Source organism: Nilaparvata lugens, chromosome 2 (genome assembly GCF_014356525.2).
Source record: "Nilaparvata lugens isolate BPH chromosome 2, ASM1435652v1, whole genome shotgun sequence".
In the NCBI taxonomy this organism is placed as follows: Eukaryota; Metazoa; Arthropoda; class Insecta; order Hemiptera; family Delphacidae; genus Nilaparvata; species Nilaparvata lugens.
The window spans coordinates 90,978,071-90,999,293 of NC_052505.1; the positions used below are offsets into that span (position 1 = coordinate 90,978,071).

Genomic DNA, 21,223 nt, shown 5'->3' on the forward strand with positions numbered 1-21,223 from the left:
TCTCTTGTATTGAATGAAGAACAATTCAATAGCAAACCTTACAAGAGAGTTTATTCTCTTTGTCTGTATTGTTGAAGAAGTTTTGTTTCAATAGGCTTAAACTTACAAACAATTAGCTTATCATATTATAAAATAGATGAAATTTAGTGGCAGGGTATACAATTGAAAATATCACAATGTATCGTGCAATCTTACAAACTATATTCAATATGCAATATTCAAATACTTTTTATTCAACAGAAGATACAGATACATTGAATAACGTCGTATATTTATAATAAAATAACAAAACACACAAAAACAGTCAATAAGAAATTCATCACAATCAATAATCTGAAAAAATTCTTCAAATGAATATAAGGACAATCCTATCAGATATTTCTTCAGCTTAGCTCTAAAAATCGTCAACTCCTCTATGGACTTTAAATTTCGGGGCAGCATGTTAAAATATTTATCTCCCATGAAAGTTGTCTTCATTTTGAAAATTCTAAATTATGTCTCTGTACGATTCTTCCTGATCTAGTATTATATGCATGTTGAATACTACTTCTCTTTTCTAAATCAGTGAATTTTTTGAAGTACATATGAATATTAATGATGTGTTTAAAGTAAATTAACAAGGACTGGCAGTCTACTTTTAAAGGTGCGTACAGATTTACGCGCCGCGAACATGAACAATTCACTTTTAATCAGCTGATGCCAAGCTGTTTATATCTGTATCTTACCGTTTCTGTAAAAATACAGATATAGTCAGATATTCGCGGCGCGTATATCTGTACGCACCTTCATATTCAAGTCCAATTGATAAAATTTGATCTATTGTAAAGTTTCTATGTTTCCATGATTGATGAATAAACCAAAATTGTTTTGTGACTTTTTAGTTCCAAGTATGGCGCCGATGAAAGTGGGCTGCTCGGCGCTCACGTCTCAGAGCATCCAGGTGTGGTGGGAGCCTCCTCCAGTCGAAGGTCGTAATGGACCCTTGCAGGGCTACAAAGTCTCACATCTCCCCGCTGAGGACTGGTATGGTAAGTAGACAAATTTCTTGTATAGGATATTAGGTACTTATTTTCTTATTACTATAAGACTGTTTTGTTATTCCCAATCATTCTATGATTATGTGTTTCAATCATTGATGAATAAATAACTAGAGTGAATAAATAACTGCCACGTTATAATGGCAGTAAAGAAAGATAGGAGAAAAACGTTGCCAAGTCTCTCCATTTTTCCACTGAGTGTACACAGCTGTTACTCAATTCATCCCATTAAATTTGATTTAATTTGTACAGTCACTGTCAAAAGTAAAAATAAAATATTCTGGAAAACAGACATCGCAAAGCTAGAGAGAGATAGCGCTATCTGTTTTGTTGTATGATAGAAAAGGACAGCAACAGTTTTGTCAATCCTACACTGCCATTATAACGTGGACCTCACTATAGCAGGTCTGTGAACAGTAGGCCTCACGCAGTTTTCCACAAGTATCTGATGTCAACTGTTAACAAACTCAGTTCACGTTTGAATTTGTATTCCATATGATATAATTCATCCACTTCCGTGATAATTTTTCCATCTGATGAAAATTATTATTTTTACAATCAAAAATATTATAATTTCTTCAGCATTATTTAGTTAATTTGATTATTTTTAATCACCTATCAAATTAGTTTTTTTAAATATGAGAATATTGATACTGATGGGCACGCATAATAATACCATGACTGCAAAACAAAATATTGAAACCAAAGATGCATAACTCTTTAAGGTCTTTGATTGAAACTATAGACAGGGCTTCTCCAGAACATCTGTGTAATCCACTTGTCAGCTGATTGATTATGAATAATTCTATAGTCTGATTAATCCTATCTACAGAGTAAATGTTATAATAGTGATTAGTGATATCAAATCATGGAATTCCTTTTCTTTTCATATTATCCTTAAAATGCAAAATTTCAAAAAACCTTGTGTATACATCGACGCGCAGTTGAAAAAGGAATATTCCTGCCAAATCTCATCGAATTCTATCAATGCGTTTGGCCGTAATCGCGTTACATACAGACAGACAAAAGAAAATCCGAGTTAAAACATAGACCTTACTACGTTCGGTCAAATATGGTACCTACCTTATTTTCCAAGAGAATGTTTGTAATCATTTATGACTATAATATGTTACTTCTTTGTAACATACTACCTATAGAACATCATAAATCCGCAATTTTACTCTTGAATCTTAATTCAAGTGATAAAACAATGGTTTTTCCGTTTTTCAACTCTGTTGAAGTTACTGTATGCAAGATTGTAATGTTACAGTTTGTTGATTGTATCGCAATGTCAATAATAATATATCGATATTGATGTATCGATGGTAATATCAATATTGTATATAGATTAATATCGATATTGGATTATCAAGTAAACAGCTGGTTTGTCTGGTTAAATTTATATGAAATCAATTGTAATTTTTTGTTTGCTGGTTATTTGAATTTGATTGCAAAACGCTGCAGTCTATCTTTGATGTTCCTGAATCCAATATTGTAATAATAATTGATAATAAAAAAATAGTTTATAAAAAGAGTAACGTCTCAAGGTTGAATACTAGGTATAGTATTCTATGTACAATGACTGTATGAAAGACACTTTGCTTCGAAGTAACTATTTATATATATATATTGAATAAAAAGACTAAGAAATTGTCAAAAACCACAGATTTTATTGAAAGTTAGAAATACCGATTTCGGTTTTTACACCATTGTCAATCTCTGAAAACCTAACAGAGATCGACAATTGTGTATCAACCGAAACCGGTCTTTCTAACTTCCAATAAAATTTGTGGTTTTTGACAATTTCTTAGTCTTTTTATTCAATATCTATAATTACCACAATATCAACTTCTCAACGACACAAAAAGTATTTATATATACTTATTTTCTGGTTCAAAAATGAGGAATGCATTTCACTCATGAGGAGGAGCTTCATCAGCCTATATTATCAATCATTATATTAATCAATTAAATAAATGTATAAAATATATCCAATAATAATTTTATAAATTATATCCAATAATAATTTTATAAATTATGAACATAAACATAATAAATTATTTATAAAATATATTTATTTATTTATAGTAGGTTTATTAAAATATTTACTCTGAAACAAAGTGTCTCAACTCCAACAGAGTTATTAATAAGTTATTATCATCATGGAAAACAACATCAATCATTGAGAATTCTGCTTCACAACTACTCCAGACTTTTTTCATTCAGGATTCTTTCAACAATTCACACTTGATTTTATAGATATTCGTACAATGAATGTAAATAAATAATGAATGCAAATACCTGTAGCCCAAAGACAGTTTTCGGCTATGCCTGTTGTCTTCTATATTATAATAATGATTTGTGATTGTCAATGAAATAAATAAATAAAATAAATCGATAAGTTTGTATTTGAATGAGACATAGCAAGCCTTTTTATGTTCAGCTCATTCTAAACTTTGTTCGATCTCTAAATTTGCAGATTAGTCATCTAACCTTTTCTTGCAGTTACAAGAATACGATTTTTAATTTTTGAAGCATTCTTTTGCAATTCAAATAAGATTTTCTGTTCATTCTAAATTAATTTTATCTTCAAGTTTGCAGATTAGTCATGTAACCATTTCTTGCAGTTACAATAATATAATCTGTAATTTTCCAAGCATTCTTTCACAATAATTGACCGAGCGAAGTGAGGTCTAAGATTCAAGTCGACCGTTTGGCATTTCTCTTAATGTTTAAATGTTTATATGTTGCGCATTTACGGCGAAACGCGGTAATAGATTTTCATGAAATTTGACAGGTATGTTCCTTTTTTAATTGCGCGTCGACGTATATACAAGGTTTTTGGAAATTTTGCATTTCAAGGATAATATAAAAGTAAAAAGGAGCCTCCTTCATACGCCAATATCAGAGTAAAAATCAGACTATAGAATTATTCATCATAAATCAGCTGACAAGTGATTCAAATCAAATAAAATAATTTATTGTTAAAAAACATTGGAAAATGTTACAACAACGTCAAGGTATTAACTAAAAATATTAACACAAAAACATAAAACACGCCAATCAAAATTCAACTGCGAAAAACTCATCCACCGTATAAAGACATTTCCCGATTAACAAGTCCCTCAAATATGTCAGATCCCTCGATTATACAGATGTGTGGAGAAGCCAGTCTATTGCTGTATTTCCATAAGGTGTATAGTTTCAATCAGGTACTTGTGGATGAGAATACTGAATGAGGTCTACTGTTCACAGAACTGCTAGTAATTATTGTCCAAATAAATTTATTTTTTTATTTCAGAGAAGGACGATATGGAGACAAAGGTAACATCAGCTCTACAGACGTCCCTAGCAGGACTTAAGAAGTACACAAACTACAGTATCACTGTGTTGGCTTTTACTGTCAGTGGAGATGGTGTGAGAAGTTCGCCCATACATTGTCGCACTGAGGAAGATGGTAGGTCAACATTTCATTGAAAATTACATATTTCACAAAAATATTGTTAAACCTATTGAAACGTTATAAACTGTCGGTCCCGGCTGAAGTATGACAGTCGTAAGGACGGCTTAACTAACATATTCAGGCGAGGTGGAACTTCCATCAGGAACGGGGACCAATAAAAGCCATACGAATATTACAGGGTGAGCATAAAGTCTTGCCCTGATTTTAAAAATTTATTACAGAATAACCGTTTGACATATCAATTTATATCTGGTGCTGTTACATAGTTAGTGTTATTAGTTTTTTCAAATATCACTCACGTTAGTAAACTTCAACGTGTGCCCCCTTGGTAGCCCGGAGAATGTCGAAGTTTCAGTTTCTCGCCAGAGATATTTTTATCTCAATTATATTTTATCAAAATTCCAGTTCTCGCCAGGTGTTTTGTAACATGTGTTCTGTCACAGTACCCACAGCAGCTTGTATCCTAGCCTTCAATTCGTCGATGTCAGCAACTGGTGTGGCGAAGACTCTGTCATTGATATATCCCCATAAAAAAAGTCAAAAATTACGCTGAACACTGATGGGCGATTTCGTTTCGTGAATCCAAAGCACACATTGTGCTTTTTCCTGCTTCGACGCCATTTTGACCGCAACTAACGTGAACTAACAGACAGCGTCATTGTTTAGGACCACTAGCGCCATCTATTGGTCAAAAAAACTGCTAACACTAACCTATGTAACAGCGCCAGAATTAAATTATTATGTCAAACGGTTATTCTGTAATAAATTTTTAAAATCAGGACAAGACTTTATGCTCACCCTGTATTATTAAAACCAAATTGATTTTTGATAGATGCAGTTTGGCCGAAATTTGACTGTCTCACCGAAGCACGATTTGGTAATAATGTCAAATCTTGGCTAAACTGCATATAGTTCAAAAATCAATTTGGATTTGACAATAAACGTTCAAGTCATATCAAACGTTCTGAAATTGATCAGGTGCGACCAGAAAAATCTGACACCAGGCCGGAGCCACCCAGATCAATCGATATTTATTAACTCCATTAAATCGCTTTTTCGATATACCGCCGGTACTGAAGATAATTTTCATTAATGGATACTCTATCAAGAGTATGTTGTGTGTTAAGAGTAGCCCGGTCGTGTGTTGATGGGAAGGATATTATTTTATGTCATAATTATTAACGAAAATCCCAATTAAATGCTGTAAATCACCCCGAAGACTTCTGCTATTGCAAATAAAAATATGATTTATTACATGGAATGACATATTTGATGTAATTGTCACAAAGATGTGGATCGTAATGATAGATATCTAGTTTCCAGATCGAGATGACTTAATAATGAACGTGAAGTTGGCCGTTAAGATGAAGATAGAGGTGGAAATGACAAAAGAAGTATATTTTACCTTATAATAAGTAATTATTATTAAACAAAATCCCAATTAAATGCTGGAAATCACCCCGAAGACTTCTGCTATTGCAAATACAGTATTGACAACAGGGTAAACAGCTAGATGGAAATTCGATGAGCGCTACTATACAAAAATTATTTGTCAGCCCGGGAATTATTTTATATCCTTTTCAGAGAATCGACAATTATTTGTTGAAACACCTCCGATTTATGCAGTTACATTACAGTATTATATTATCGTTATTCTAATTGCATTCAATCTTTATTCTCATTAATCAATTTTTTATACTTTGTAAAATTCGTTGAACAATTATTAGCAATACCGTCATTTAATGCAAATTAGTGTATAAGCCAGTAAATATTTTAACACACATAGTTGATGAACTCGAATCTACCATAATCAACTACATACTTATTACCATGAACGAATAATCTTTGTCTAATAGTACATATATTCTTCCTATAATCTTCTCTCTAATATTTTCAAAATATTTGTTATAATTATTTTATTGGTAATCATAATCACTGGAAATGTAGAGATTGGAGGAATATACTAAACTATACTCTATTCATTTTTGTAATGCTGCAATAGGCCTAATCCTCTTCTAGATTGATAACGAGTGTCCCAGAATAACGGGAACTTTTAAAAACGCCAAAGGAAGGGCAAAAATGATTTTATTTAAACTAATGTAAAGTTCAAGACTTGCCATTTGAGAATTATTAATAACATCTCATCACTTTTTGACATGGTTTCCGCCTGAACGAATACATTGTTTAATCTGTGTTGACGGCTCCTCATTGATCGCTGCAACATCTCATTTGGGATATTGCTGATTTCATTTTGAATTTGTTTTAATTTTTAATTATTTCAAGATTATTGATCAAATTGTGAACGAACTCCACACTGCATGGCAGTTAATGGCAACTGTGCGAGTGAGTATTGTTTGGTAAACGTGTAATCTCACGATTAGGCTTCGTTTCCTGGTCCCATGATCTGTCCACCTGCGATTTTCTGTTTGTGGCTCTATCTCAAATCAAAAGTGTTCACAACATGACCAATTACTGTGGTTGAATTATAACAGATGATTCAGAATGAAATTAACAATATCCCAGCTGAAATGTTGTAGCAATAGTTCTGGCAACTCAACACAGATTTCTAGAGTGTATTCTTGCAGGAGGAAGCCATCTTAATGAAGTAATAGTCGATAAGTGATGAGATGTTATTAATAATTTTCAAATGGCAAGTCTTGAACTTTACATTATTTTAAATAAAATCATTTTTGCGCTTCCCACTATTGTTTTATGACGTTTTTAAAAGTTTCTGTTATTCTGGTTCACCCGTTATTACTTCCTAGTTTTGTAGTGTAAGTAGAAGTGTTCAAAAATGTTTATAAACTAATGAGGTTAGGCTAGACTTCGTTCATATTTACAGTGTATTTAGTTTCTTCTTTGAGATTTTCACTCATCATGAACAACATGACTGACATATCTCAAATTTATATCAACTATTTAAACATTCCACCGAATATTACTACAAAATAAATGTTCACAATCCAATCATATTTATTTTTATTTTATATTTTCCTTTTCAGTACCATCTCCACCAGCAGACATAAAAGTAGCGATGAGTTCACTGAAGAAGATAATCGTCTCTTGGCTGCCTCCTGAGAACCCGAATGGAGATCTAACCGGTTACACTTTCTACATGGGCATTGTCGATGACGGAAAAGAGGCTAGTTCGGTATTATTCATTTTGCTCTGCTCATTTCATTTTCAAGCTTGGCGCTCTCATTACTATATTTCATATTATTTACTAGTTTTCTGAATATAAGGATAATGCTTATGGATATGGTCGGATATGGATCTGAAATACTTCAGATTGCTGAAATTTTATTTTTGCCCCACTTGGATGTAATGAGCTGGTTTTCGTGCGTCATATGGAGGCCGAAAGTGATTGTTTTCTGACCAGGCCGGTAAAATTTTTACGGCCCTAGGGCTCTAAAATAACCTTGAAGTCAGCTGATTCTGATTTGATGTGAACGTGTTTACAAAATAGTTTATGAAACGAAATCAGTTTATATGCTTCTAGAATTGAATAAAGTATTCAGCAATAAGATACCATCAATTTATTTGGATGAATGGAATATAAATAAGTTATATTAAAAACTATTCAAATTCTATTTTCAGAGTAGGATAGAACTTCTAACCTCAACTTTCTCAGTCGACGATGACAAGCATTGTTGACATTCAGATTGTCCAAGTTAGCCTGCTAAAACAGCTGATCAAAAAACTTTTCATTATTTGTGTTTATTATTCAAAATAAAAACATTCATACTATATCATCTTATTGCCATTTGAAAGAATAAAAAAGTATAAACTCAACCTCCCATTTAAACATAGAATCATAAAATTAAAACATAAAACATTAGAACATTATCTTTTAGGTTATTTAGACAATTTGAAATCCACCCAAACTGAGATCCTCACCCTGTCATGGTCTTCCCGCAAGGGACTCCCCACCAACACAAGCCATAAGAATTTACTTTTTACCCTGTCATGGTCAACGACGCATTTACGCACAAATGAAAACTTATTTTTTGTGTGGCGAAAAATAGCGTTCGCACCACGGGCAAAAATGTGTTTCCTGCTCTCAATCTTTTCTAGTCCTCGGCCTACGGCCTCGGACTTGAAAACCGATTTCGAGCCAGAAAAGTCTCATTTTCGGCCCTAGGTGCGAAATACCCTATTTTATCGAGTTTTTAAAAGTATCATAATGATAATAATTGTTTAATTTGCTAATTATCTCATGTCAATAAGGATGTAAAATAGCCATCATACCAGTAATTCTTAACCTATGTGTATAACGAGAATTAGTGCAAATTAACATTTAACATTGATTATTGAAAACTGAGCCAATAATGTTATCTAATGATTTTTCCTTGATATTTCTTTCAATCCAGAAAAAACTAAACGAATGAAAAAATAAACTGATTCAAAAGATTCGATGATTGAGAGAAAACATCTTGTTCAGCATTCCTAATTTTTTAATATCGTTTTCAAAAAATAGAATTGCATATGTACTTTCAACGACAGTTTGAATCCAAAACTAGAAATATTTCTTTTAGGAGGTTATTGTCATAGAGAAACAATAGCGTAAGTAGATATCCCATGGTTTAGGGAATTTATGTCGCAACTTTTACTGTTATCTCAAGCCGATTACTGTCGATTATTGTCAATTTTTACTGTTTTGTTGGGGTGAGAGAGTAGGAACGGCACAATTTGAGAGACTACCAGCGTCACACAGCTGCATGGGCAAGAACTACGTGAACTATCGGCTTGGGATAACAGTAAAAGTTGCGACATAAACACCCTATACCATAGGATATCTACTTACGCTATCGTTTCTCTATGTTATTGTTTAGATGTTGCCCCAAGTTCAAATTCAACATTATTTGAAATTACTGAAAATAATTAATAATTTTTATTAAGCTGTATTTTTTATTTGAACTTGAACTTATATTAAAAGGTTACTTCAAATATTTTATTGATATGTTATATTTGTAGAGACCTGAAATGGAAACCTGTCAAATTATATGAAAATGAAAAATTGAAGTACCCTTTTTCAGCTTTATTTTATTTCTCACAACGTACCATAATTATTAATACAGTATTTTTCAGTTATCACTCCCACAATTAACAGTTCATATAAAGATTTAGTGAAGTATTCTTATTTAATTTGGTTTTTAACTTTTCTAAATTCTAAATTACTAGTTTATAAATATTTTGGACAAAAATCATGAGTGTGAAAATAACCTATTTTTGGACACTTTCTATCTAAATTTGGAAAAGGAACAGTTTTGGGCTTCAAGCCTGTTGTTCCGCTCCTAATCATTCATAGTTGAGAATGGTGTTGTATATGTACATTTATGAATTAATAAATAATAACATGTTTTGACATCTAATGTCATACAAGTAGCCCTTACCAAGAAAGTGAATACTATCAAATGTTCTTCTGCTCAAGTTAATTTTAATTTGTTGGTAGTTCAAGAACAATTTTTCGTTTTTGTTTTGACAGGAAGGTACACACAAGAAAATATTGAGTTCCACGGCAGAATCTCATGAGACGGTTCGGCTGCAAGAGGAAGCCACTTATCAGTTTTGGGTGACCGCTTCGACTAGCGTAGGCGAGGGAGAGAGCACACAAGTAGTCACCATCACTCCTACCAATAAAGGTTAGTGGATGCTGTTTTCTGTCTTTTTAAGATAAATGCGTCAAATAGGGAAAAACTTTGTACAAGGTGTGCCAGAGAAACTTACTTATTTGAAAAATTCCTGCGTGAGGAGGGGCAGGAGGGGGCGCATCTGGAGAAAGAAGTTCTCAAATTTTCCCCCCCTCAAGTAAGTATCCATCATGCTCTGGTGTAGAGAGCAGCGGTCCTTCGCAGTTGAAAGCTTCTTTTCTAATGGTTGGTCACTTGTTGCTGAACAACGTGCCTTCTGCGCTCGATTTAAAATTCCTCCTCACAGACTCGTTCCTGGCCGTAATTCGATTCTGTCGTGGATTAGCTCATTTCGGAAGTGTGGAAGTGTCGCTAAACTCAGAAATGGACTTCAACAAGACATCAGAACTCCAGAAAATATCGAAAGAGTGAGGCAGTTAGTTATGTGTTCTCCCAAGCGTTTGGCTCGCAAGCACGCAGCTGCTATGGCAATTCCTGATTACACTGTTCGACGAATTTTCCTTGAAGATCTTTAACTTCATCCCTATAGACTGGCTGTTGTTCTGTTGTTGACTGAAAGTGATTTTTTTCCCTGTCAAAATGTATGCGATATGCTGGTTGACAACCTGCCTGAAGACGCGGTAATTTTTTTCAGTTACGAGGCTCATTTCCACATGTGTTTCCTCAATGTGTTCTTTTGTAGGGTTATTTGAAATCCCTGGTTTATGTCGATCGACCACGGACCTTAGGCCTCGATCGACCACGACCACACCTCAAGAACATTGATACATATACTGCATATATAGGATTGATATACTGCAATGAGGGTTTACAAATTTCAAAAATCGAGGTCATCAGTGTATGCGCAATGTGGGTTGCCATTGGTCCGAAGTCAATTTTCAAGACTGCATGAAAAAAATTGAGAAATTGTATTCTCACATACCAATATCATAATATACCACTACCTTATATTCTTAGGCCCATATACACACACCATCTCGGTTTAAACGGAGAAAGATTAACTCTGTTCGTTTTAACCCGGAACACATTATAAAAAATGCAACAGTACCTTTATGTGATTAAATAGCCCTATGCCATACAACAACGCTTTCAAGAATATCAAATATTTGTGAACTTAGGTGATAAGTAAATTCAATTTGTGAAATTAGAAGTAAACATTGGTTTGCAAGAGTAGTTTTAATTGTGGAATGGATAACTGAATGTAGATTTCCATTGATAATTAACAATGATGTATCTATAGTGAGGTCCACGTTATAATAGCTCAAATAGCTTACAGCTAGAGGGATACTATCGCACTATTGTAATACTCAAATAAAGAAAGATAGGAGAAAAACGTTGCCGAACCTCTGTCTTGTCAATGCCTTCTATAGACGGTAGCTGATGCAGGTTCATTGATGTATTACTAAGGGCCGTTTGCACAATCAAAGCTTAAACTCGATTTATTCAGCTGGTGGCTTAAACTCAAAATGAAACACATTATAACAAACTAGACTTGATACGGATTTAATCCGGTTCAAAATTAAATTTAGTTTAAACTGTCACTATGCAAACGGCCCTAACTGTTCTTTCTCGTTTAAAATGATAAATTTTATTAAGCGATAAATTATTTTTTAATAATTTCATAATGAATTTTCATAATTAAGATGAAGTATTTTGTTAGTTATTAATTATACATTGTTAAAAGACGATATGGCAACAGAGCAAAGCGAGAAAGAGATAGCGCTATCCGCTTTGTTGAATGAAAGACAAGGATAGCAATACCATTGCTAATCAAACACTGCCATTACAACGTGGACCTCACTATAGTGATTGAGAGTATTATCCCATCGTTTTGCTGCTGCTTTTCTCAAAATTACTAGTTATATTGTTTTAGCAAAATTCACTATTTTTAATCAAGAATCTGTAATTAAAACCACGTATCATGATTTTTCACAGTTCCGGCCAGGATAACATCATTTAGCCAGCGAATTCTTACACCATGGAAGAGGAACATCAGTCTTCTGTGTAGAAAAGTTGGATCGCCTACTCCAAATTTGGTCTGGAAACTCCACAACAAAACTATCCAATCTAACGGAAGACATGAGGTACGATATAAATAATCTACAAGGATTTTTTTCATTTTCATCCCACTGACCACCCCCCTATGAGAGGGGTATACGGATTCGTCAATTATTTTAAGTCGTCATCTTTGCATTTCATAATGCAAAAAGAATTCCTCACTGGAGTAAGGACAAACCTGCAACAACTCCTCCCTCACCTTAATTCCAAACTTCTCACCTGTGAGAGCCTTTACACGTGTTGGCAATGAATTATACACCCGAATTCCTGCACTCTTTACCACCCTATGTTCGGTATAGGCTGACTTTGCCTATTGTTCTAGGAATTTAACGGCAATAAAATCATATTTATTTATTTATTTATTTTACCCTCTCATACATACTAGTTCGATGAATGTTGTCTCTATACGTGCGTACATATTTACGCGCCGCAAACATGAGCAATTCACTTTGAATCAGCTGATGCCAAGCTTTTTATATCTGTATCTTACCGTTTCTGTAAAAATACAGATATAGTCAGCTGATTAAAAGTGAATTGCTCATGTTCGCGGCGCGTATATCTGTACGCACCTTAAGGTTTTGTCTATATCTGGTATTGTATGAGTGGAACAACTCTCCTGTATTGAATCTATCTTTATTCTTATCAATAAAACAGAGAGCCTCCAATATAATATATAAACCTGGTAGTGGGAGAATCTTCAACTCTTTGAAATAATCTCTACAACTTGCTCTAATAGATTCACCCACCATCACTCTAACTGCCCACTTTTGAATCCTAAATATATATATTGCATGAGTTGAATTGCCCCAAAATATAACACAGTATGAAAGAAGAGAATGGAACACAGCAAAATAAGCGTTTCCCTTTCTAGCAATTTCTTCACGGTTCTAAGAACAAATACTGCCGAGTTTAGTTTGCTTTTTAGCTGGTCTAGATGAGGTCGCCAGGAGAGTTCAGAGTCCAGCACTACTCCAAGTATCTTTGCCTCGTTTGCTGAACGTATGTTACCATCTCTCGTATCCAATACTGCTTCCCGAGCCGTCCTTAATGGAATCTGCATAATTTTATTGTAATTCAGTACCAACATATTTGAGGCCAGCCATTCTTCTAGTTTTTGAAGAGCTCTTCTACTTTCAGATCCCATGTCATGCTGACTGTTACTTTTCAATAAAATTCTCACATAAAACACAGTGTGCTGGTTCAAGGTGTGGTGGCAAGTCATTAATATATAGAATATAGTACTGTAATTATTGTGCTCTGGTTACTGACATTGTTATATTTCCGACCTACTGGTACTCAATAATAATGTTTTTTTCATCAGGACGTAATTCAAGCGTATTACAGACAATTCCAAGTTCGATCATAATTTAAATTATAACCATACAAAATAAATACAAATTCTTGCACATTTTCGGATAACTCAGAATAATTTATAATAGTGGGCCAGTTTGATAATTTATGTTTCTTTCTTGTACTTTTCTAGTAAATATCAAATTTCCATCATGGAGTGAAATAAACATTGATTGAATGTGTAGGCCTATTATAGGCCTATTCTGATATTCACTTGTAAATATCTCATTTTGTCAGAAGGATTTTATTGTTGTTTGAAATATTTCCTAACTAATGTGTACAATAATTATTGATGTACGGTATTGCGAAAATTGAGATCTTTATTTATTGATTACATATCATTTTAATTGATTATCGTATTCAAACTAAGTTTATCAAAATTGTAAATAAATATGATTTTATTTCCGTTAAATTCTCAGAACAATAGGCAAAGACAAATATTGATCACAGTACGACAAAAGATAAAATCAAGTTTTACAGCAACTGTATACACAAAATTACATTAAAAATAATACAGTTAGTCAATTAGATTAGTAAGTTTGGAATTATGGATTATTCATAAGATCCAAAGTATTGCTCAATTCAATGCAAACAAGATATTGTTCAACATCTGTGATACCTATCCGTACTGTATTGTAGGCTACCATTTTCAAATAATAATATTTTTCAGATATCAAAAGATGGAACTCTACACATACGGGATATCCAGCATAGCGATAGAGGAAATTATACCTGTGAAGTGGAAAATCAACATGGAAAGGATGGAATTGTCTACAATATAAATGTTAGAGGTGAGTCTAAAGTTCTGAGATCGCTATCGAATGAAAATGATTGACAAGAAATCAATGTTCAGGCTATTATTCTATGAATATAGTATACTATTTATCATTATATCTATATCATATAAAAGCGAAATGGCTCTCACTCACTCGCAGAACTAAAAATCTACGGGACCAAAAACGTTCAAATTTGATAGGTATGTTCAGTTGGCCCTTTAGAGGTGCACTAAGAAAGGATTTGGAAAATTTTCCAAAGATACGCCCAAAATCTGCGTTTTTCCAGCGTTTTTTAACGTTTTCTCAGCTTTATTGAGAACAAATGAACAGAATATGTTCAAATTTAGTACAGATGCTCAGCTGGGGTGTAATAATGTTGTGTTAAGGGATCGTCATCGGACGGACGGCACGCAGCGGACCGATCGGACGATTAGATTTGATACATTGTTTTCAATTGGAGTGCGCATACCTATACGATTCGGATAGGCTCCAATTGAAAACAATGCATCAAATCTAATCGTCCGATGCGTGCCGTCCGTCCGATGACGATCTGTGTGCGCCTACCTTTAGAAGAAATTTGAAATAATACCAAAGATACGCCCAAAATTAGCGGTTTTTTGGTTTTCTCAATTCTTTCATGAAGTAATAGACAGAAAATGTTCAAATGTGATACAGAGGTTTAGCTAGGGTCTAAAAATTTTGTGATGAGGTGACTTTAATATACGCCCAGGTAAAGATACGCCCAAAATCAGCGTTTTTCCAACGTTTTTCTCAGATTTTATGCGTTTTCTCAGTACTTTGACTTTCTGATGGAATGAAGCATGCTCAAATGAAAAATGCAGGCGAGCGAAGTGAGCTCGCTGATCTCATTTTTGGACGATCCAATCGGGGGTCCAGGGGCGGAGCCCCCTGGCTAGACGGATATGTCGAGCGAAGCGAGCCTGACGGCTAGTAAATTATATTTGCAATATAATATTCAGATATTGGGTAGTTAGTCCTCCTTCATGCATGAAGAAAAATTCATTCTCAATTAAGGAAAGTTTGCTCTTTGAAATAAATATTAAGTCCACTTCTGATCTTGTTTTGAAAATGTTTTATTCCATACCTATGTACCTATTGAATTTTTAAATTTATTTTCTCAATTTTTATTCAATATTTGGTTACAGTTCCTCCTGAGCCCCCTGTTCTTACGGTCGTGAGTACGGATACTGACAGTCTTCATCTCAAATGGACTGATAAGATACAGAATGATATTCCAATTTTAGGTAAGTCATCTTGAGATTATTCAGAGAAATTAATAAGTAATCTCATGTTTCATCATCGCTTATGAATTGCATGAATGCGATCATTTTTTATTGAAAAATAGAAATATTAGATAACTGAGAAATTTTCTTCAATATCAACATTTTAGTAGTTTTACTAACTATGCTTCGTTGAGAACTTGATTGAATACTTTATTAATGACATTATATGTATCGTATTGTAAGTGTGAAGTGTGTAGATTACCCGCTTACAGTACTCTGATTGTATCATGAGCATTGAGAAAATCGGGTTCTGTTTTATCAATATAATTCAATATCTTCAAATTATATCTATCATTTACAGAACACTTTTAGGGCCGGTTTCCGATCTCGGGATTTAGCTAAGTTAAACAGCTTTAAACAGCTGCAGTCAGAAAATAGACTTTTCCTACAGATACCCTGAAAAGTGGCCATTTGTGCACTGATTGCAGGCTGCAAAGAATCACTTTTCCGCACTAGTGCGCAAAGTGAGTACTTTGCGTACTCCAGATTTGCAGCATGACAACGCAAAATAGTTAGTAGGTTATATGGAGCACCAGTGCAGCAAAATCAAAATTAAGTTGGTAACAGTGAGTGGGCTGCTATAGTGAGCAGAGGTGCAACCAAGCACAACGCGCTAATTATTAAGTAGATATTATAATGGAGGACAACGACAGCACAGTGCCACCACAGCACACACCACACAGCTGCCCCCGCCATTCAAACACTACTACATTATTCAGGCAATTTTACCCATAATTACCCACTTTCATATTCAATGGTAACTGTAGGAAAAATTTAATGTGAAATACGTGCGCAAAGTTCGTTTGCTGCACTCAAGAAACCATTCCGCCCTCGCCTACGGCTCGGGCGTAATAGTTATTTGTGCAACTAGTGCGCAAAGTGACAGTTTGCTGCATCGAAAGAAACGTTTACGCCCGAGCCGTAGGCGAGGGCGGAATGGTTTGTTGAGTGCAGCAAACGAACTTTGCGCACGTATTTCACATTAAATTTTTCCTACAGTTACCATTGAATATGAAAAGTGGGTAATTATGGGTAAAATTGCCTGAATAATGTAGTAGTGTTTGAATGGCGGGGGGCAGCTGTGTGGTGTGTGCTGTGGTGGCACTGTGCTGTCGTTGTCCTCCATTATAATATCTAATACTAATAATTAGCGCGTTGTGCTTGGTTGCACCTCTGCTCACTATAGCAGCCACAGCAGTCACTGTTACCAACTTCATTTTGATTTTGCTGCACTGGTGCTCCATATAACCTACTAACTATTTTGCGTTGTCATGCTGCAAATCTGGAGTACGCAAAGTACTCACTTTGCGCACTAGTGCGGAAAAGTGATTCTTTGCAGCCTGCAATCAGTGCACAAATGGTCACTTTTCAGGGTATCTGTAGGAAAACGTTTCTTTCGATGCAGCAAACTGTCACTTTGCGCACTAGTTGCACAAATAACTATTCCAAAACGGGGCGTAGTCGCAGTTTTTATGATAATATTTATTTTCTCATTCCTATAATTGGAAACGTTTTTCCTAGACGAAATATCCCTAAATAATTAGGGAAATCCCTAAATAATTTAAAATAGCTGAAACTTTACACTATTTTATTTTGTGTTCAATTTCCTAGTTTTTCGAATTTTAATTTGAAAGTCGTTAGTCGTTTTACTGCGACTACGCCCCGTTTCGGAAAGCTAATTTTCTGACTCCAGCTGTTTAAAGTCTAGAACTTAGCTGAATCCCGAGCTCGGAAACCGGCTCCTAATTAGATGATACTACTCATGAATCATGTTCAACACTAGTTCTGGACTTATTCTTGAAGTGTTTATCAAATATTCATCCACCTATCAAACAACTGTTAAAATCTTGTAAAAATTGAATGAGAATTGTCAAGATTTGAAATTATAACAAAATCTTAAGGTGAAATAAAAGCGATATTGTCCACATAATTTAAATTGATCATAATTTGAATTTATCAAATATATATTCATCTATCAAACAACTGTTGAAATCTTGTAAAAATAAAATGAGCATTGTCAAGATTCGAAATCATAACAGAATATTAAGGTGAAATAAAAGCAATATTTTCCACATAATTTGATCTGATGATACCGCTTTTATCGTGGAGAAATTCCAAAAAACCTCATAAGTGTAAATTTGATAACAGAATAATGCTCAAATTAATAATGGATATGAATCATTTTTATACACTTCTCTCCACAGGTTATGTAATAAATTATAAGCGAGATCACGGTGACTGGGAAGAGCTGCAGATTGAGGCAAAAGTTGATACGTATGTTTTGCGCAACTTATGGTGTGGCACCCGCTATCAGCTGTACATCACGGCATTCAACAAAATCGGCACTGGTCTACCGTGTGACATTGTCAACACGTTTACCAAAGGAACAGGTAATTTTATTAAATAAATAAATGCATGTTTATTGTCATTAAGCAACATTGGCAAAAGACAAAGTCAAAACTAATACTAGACATTAGGCTATACAAGTCAGAAGGATATGAGTTGATGTAATTGAAAGTATATACGATATACATATATAATTAGGTCTTCCTATTCCACTATGTTCTTATTACAATTCCTATACTTTGATAATAAGATGCTCTGGGAAGCTTTTAAAAACAAAACATTTTACTCTGAATCAAGGATTAAACAAAATAATTCTAGAAAAAATCCTTGAATTCATCAAGACTACCAGGAATCAAGTAAGAATCTATTAGATGAGCTATGTATGACTAACCTATTAAAGTAAGTTATATTGAAAATAAATTATCTTTCGTCGTTTTAAAGTTCAGGAACTAGTTGTCTTTCTGAGAGATTCTCCTCCCAACGAGAAAATTGCAATATGATGGATTTTTCCATTTAAAAAAAGTATTCTTGGATATAAAGCTATTTCATTTTTAAATCTATCGTTTCATAATAATATGAGGTTGAAATATTAATATTATAGAATACAAGAAACAAAGCGTTGTTGAAGTACTATACCATAGCCACCTCTAATACGATATTGCAACGTCGCAGTGTAGGCCTAGAATCTAATACATGATTGGTGAAAAAGATTTATAAAAATACTAGCTGATCTTTTTCACCAATCATGTATTAGATTGTAGGCCTACACTGCGACGTTGCAATATCGCAGGCCGCGGCCTTGTATTAGAAGTGGCTATGACTATACTCTATGGATTACTTCATTATAGTATTAACTTTACTAGTAGTTCTGTGAACAGTAGACCTCACGCAGTATTCTCATCGAAAAGTACCTGATTGAAACTATAGACCTTATGGAAATACAGCAATAGACTGGCTTCTCCACACATCTGTGTAATCACTTGTCAGCTGATTTATCATGAATAATTCTATAGTCTGATTTTACTATAATATTGGCGTATGAAGGAGGCTCCTTTTCCTTTTATATATCCTTGAAATGCAAAATTTCCAAACACCTTGTATATACGTCGACGCGCAATTTAAAAAGGAACATATCTGTCAAATTTCATGAAAATATATTACCGTGTTTCGCCGTAAATGCGCAACATATAAATATATAAACATTTAAACATTAAGAGAAATGCCAAACCGTCGACTTGAATCTTAGACCTCACTTCGTTCGGTCAATTATATATTCGCAATTTGTATACTATTAGAACAACAATTAGGTAGTTATTGTTTTTTTGCAAATCTAATTTAGTATGAGACAGTTAATAAACAATACTTTAATTTGTAATCTCTTGGTGTGTGGTCTTTCTATTTGTTGAGGGATTCTTGTGTCAATCAATATGTATTTCATTTATTTTTTCCAATTTTCTCATTAAATTGTTTCAAAAAGATATTGAAATGAGGCAATCGTAACATTATTATGAATCTTCATGACGTTGAAATGTAGAATTTTTCTTTTCTACTTTTCTATAATCTTTTTCTTCTTCCATTTTTTATTTCTCATTGTACCAGTACCATTTTATTTGTACTGCGCTCAGGTTTGCCTTCCAGGAATTCCTTCGTACTTTAATTGCTTGGAAATGCCGTCTTATCATATAGATTGGAGCCTATGAGATAGGATGAGATATTCTTTATGAGATAAATTCTTTATTCTAATTCTAATTCTTATTCTTTATTGTTTATGAGATATTCTGTTGTAACATTGTATGTTTGAAGCCAGTTCTGCTAATAGCAACATCTTACTCTTTTGTTGTTCTGAAAACGACATGCAATCGAAAATAATTATTTTCATTATAACAAGGCTCAACTCACACTTACGCGACTCAGGTCGAGAAGAGACTCGACTCTAGTCGAGAGCATGTGTCTTCAAATGGTGACGTTGCGGAGACTAGAATCGACTGGTCTGAGTGTCACCATTTCGAAACACATTCTCTCGACTAGTGTCGAGTCTCTTTTCGACCTGAGTCGCGTAAGTGTGAGTTGAGACTAAATTGACTGCATGGCGTGTTCAAAACAACAAAATAATGTGATGTTGCTAGCAGAGCTGGTTTCAAGCAGACACCGTTACAACAGAATAACCTATAGATCAGGCTGCAAGATGTGCTATATTTTCTCTGTGGTTCTTTCGAGTATATCATTGCATTACTGCATTGTGGGCCTGTTTGACGGTTGCAGCTCCGGTGAAACCAAAGGCCAGTCAGATGTTGACGGTGAACTCAACCGCGGTGACGGTTTGGCTTGACGCTTGGGGCGACGGCGGCTGTCTCATCCTCTACTTCATCGTGGAGTACAGAGAGGAAGCTCGCGGCGAGTGGACACTTGTCTCCAATCACGTGCAATCCAACCAGCGAGTGCACACCATTGGTGACCTGGCATCCGCCACCAGATACCTCCTCAAGGTCACCGCCCACAACAACGCCGGGTCCAGCATCGCCAACTACAACTTCACCACGTTGACGCCAGAGGGCGGTAAGGCCATTATCTGTCTTCTTCTATTCTATACTATTCAATTCACCCGCTATCCTTGACGTTGAAACTCATGAGAGACCAAAATACGTTCTTTTGACAACTTTTGACAATTCGAAAAATAATTTTAACTATTTCTGAGAAACTTCCTCGCTTTCAACACCCACTTATCTTTTGAAACAAAAATGTTTTTTCTAGCAAGTTGAAAATTTCATGTTTTCTGCTCGAATTTCTCGACATTGACGAACATGATCATCAATTGAGAAATAACTATGGATCGGAAAAGAATGATCAAAACATCAATAGAAAGGAGACATTCTCCTCGTTATTTTTATATGGAAGTTTTACTCATTATGACATCCCATAATTCTGAGGGAAGTGATATTCAAAATGTAACATATTTTTGTGATGTTTTCAATTCCATCAAAAAAAAAAATTCCTTTCAATCCTTCAACCTGAACATTTTTAGCACTACTGGGATATGGGGGATGATATTCTACATCCAATTCTATGTTAAATTATGAATTTGAGGAAGTTGCAATTTTACACGATTTGGCAACACTATAATTTCTTCGGATAGAGGGCCAAGTCTCAACTCATTTTATACAAACATAGTTTCCTTACCTTAGACTCATTCTCGCACACAGGCAGTAATGCCTCTGTGAGAGTAAATATTTCTTAACAT

General features: G+C 34.4%; 2 protein-coding genes across 2 annotated transcripts in view; both read left to right on the forward strand.

Moving 5' to 3' along the window:
• Nucleotides 1–21,223, forward strand: part of LOC111049177 (Down syndrome cell adhesion molecule-like protein Dscam2) — a 390,077-nt gene that overhangs the window by 362,172 nt on the left and 6,682 nt on the right. The window contains 9 exon segments of the mRNA XM_039422097.1: nt 882–1,028; nt 4,339–4,494; nt 7,503–7,651; nt 9,986–10,142; nt 12,087–12,235; nt 14,230–14,350; nt 15,502–15,600; nt 17,844–18,029; nt 20,248–20,541. Coding sequence (XP_039278031.1) covers nt 882–1,028; nt 4,339–4,494; nt 7,503–7,651; nt 9,986–10,142; nt 12,087–12,235; nt 14,230–14,350; nt 15,502–15,600; nt 17,844–18,029; nt 20,248–20,541 — 1,458 coding nt within the window.
• LOC120348806 (Down syndrome cell adhesion molecule-like protein Dscam2) overlaps nt 7,558–21,223 on the forward strand; it is a 56,273-nt gene continuing 42,607 nt past the window's right edge. The window contains 1 exon segment of the mRNA XM_039420254.1: nt 7,558–7,642. The gene's annotated coding sequence lies outside the window, so the exon portion shown is untranslated.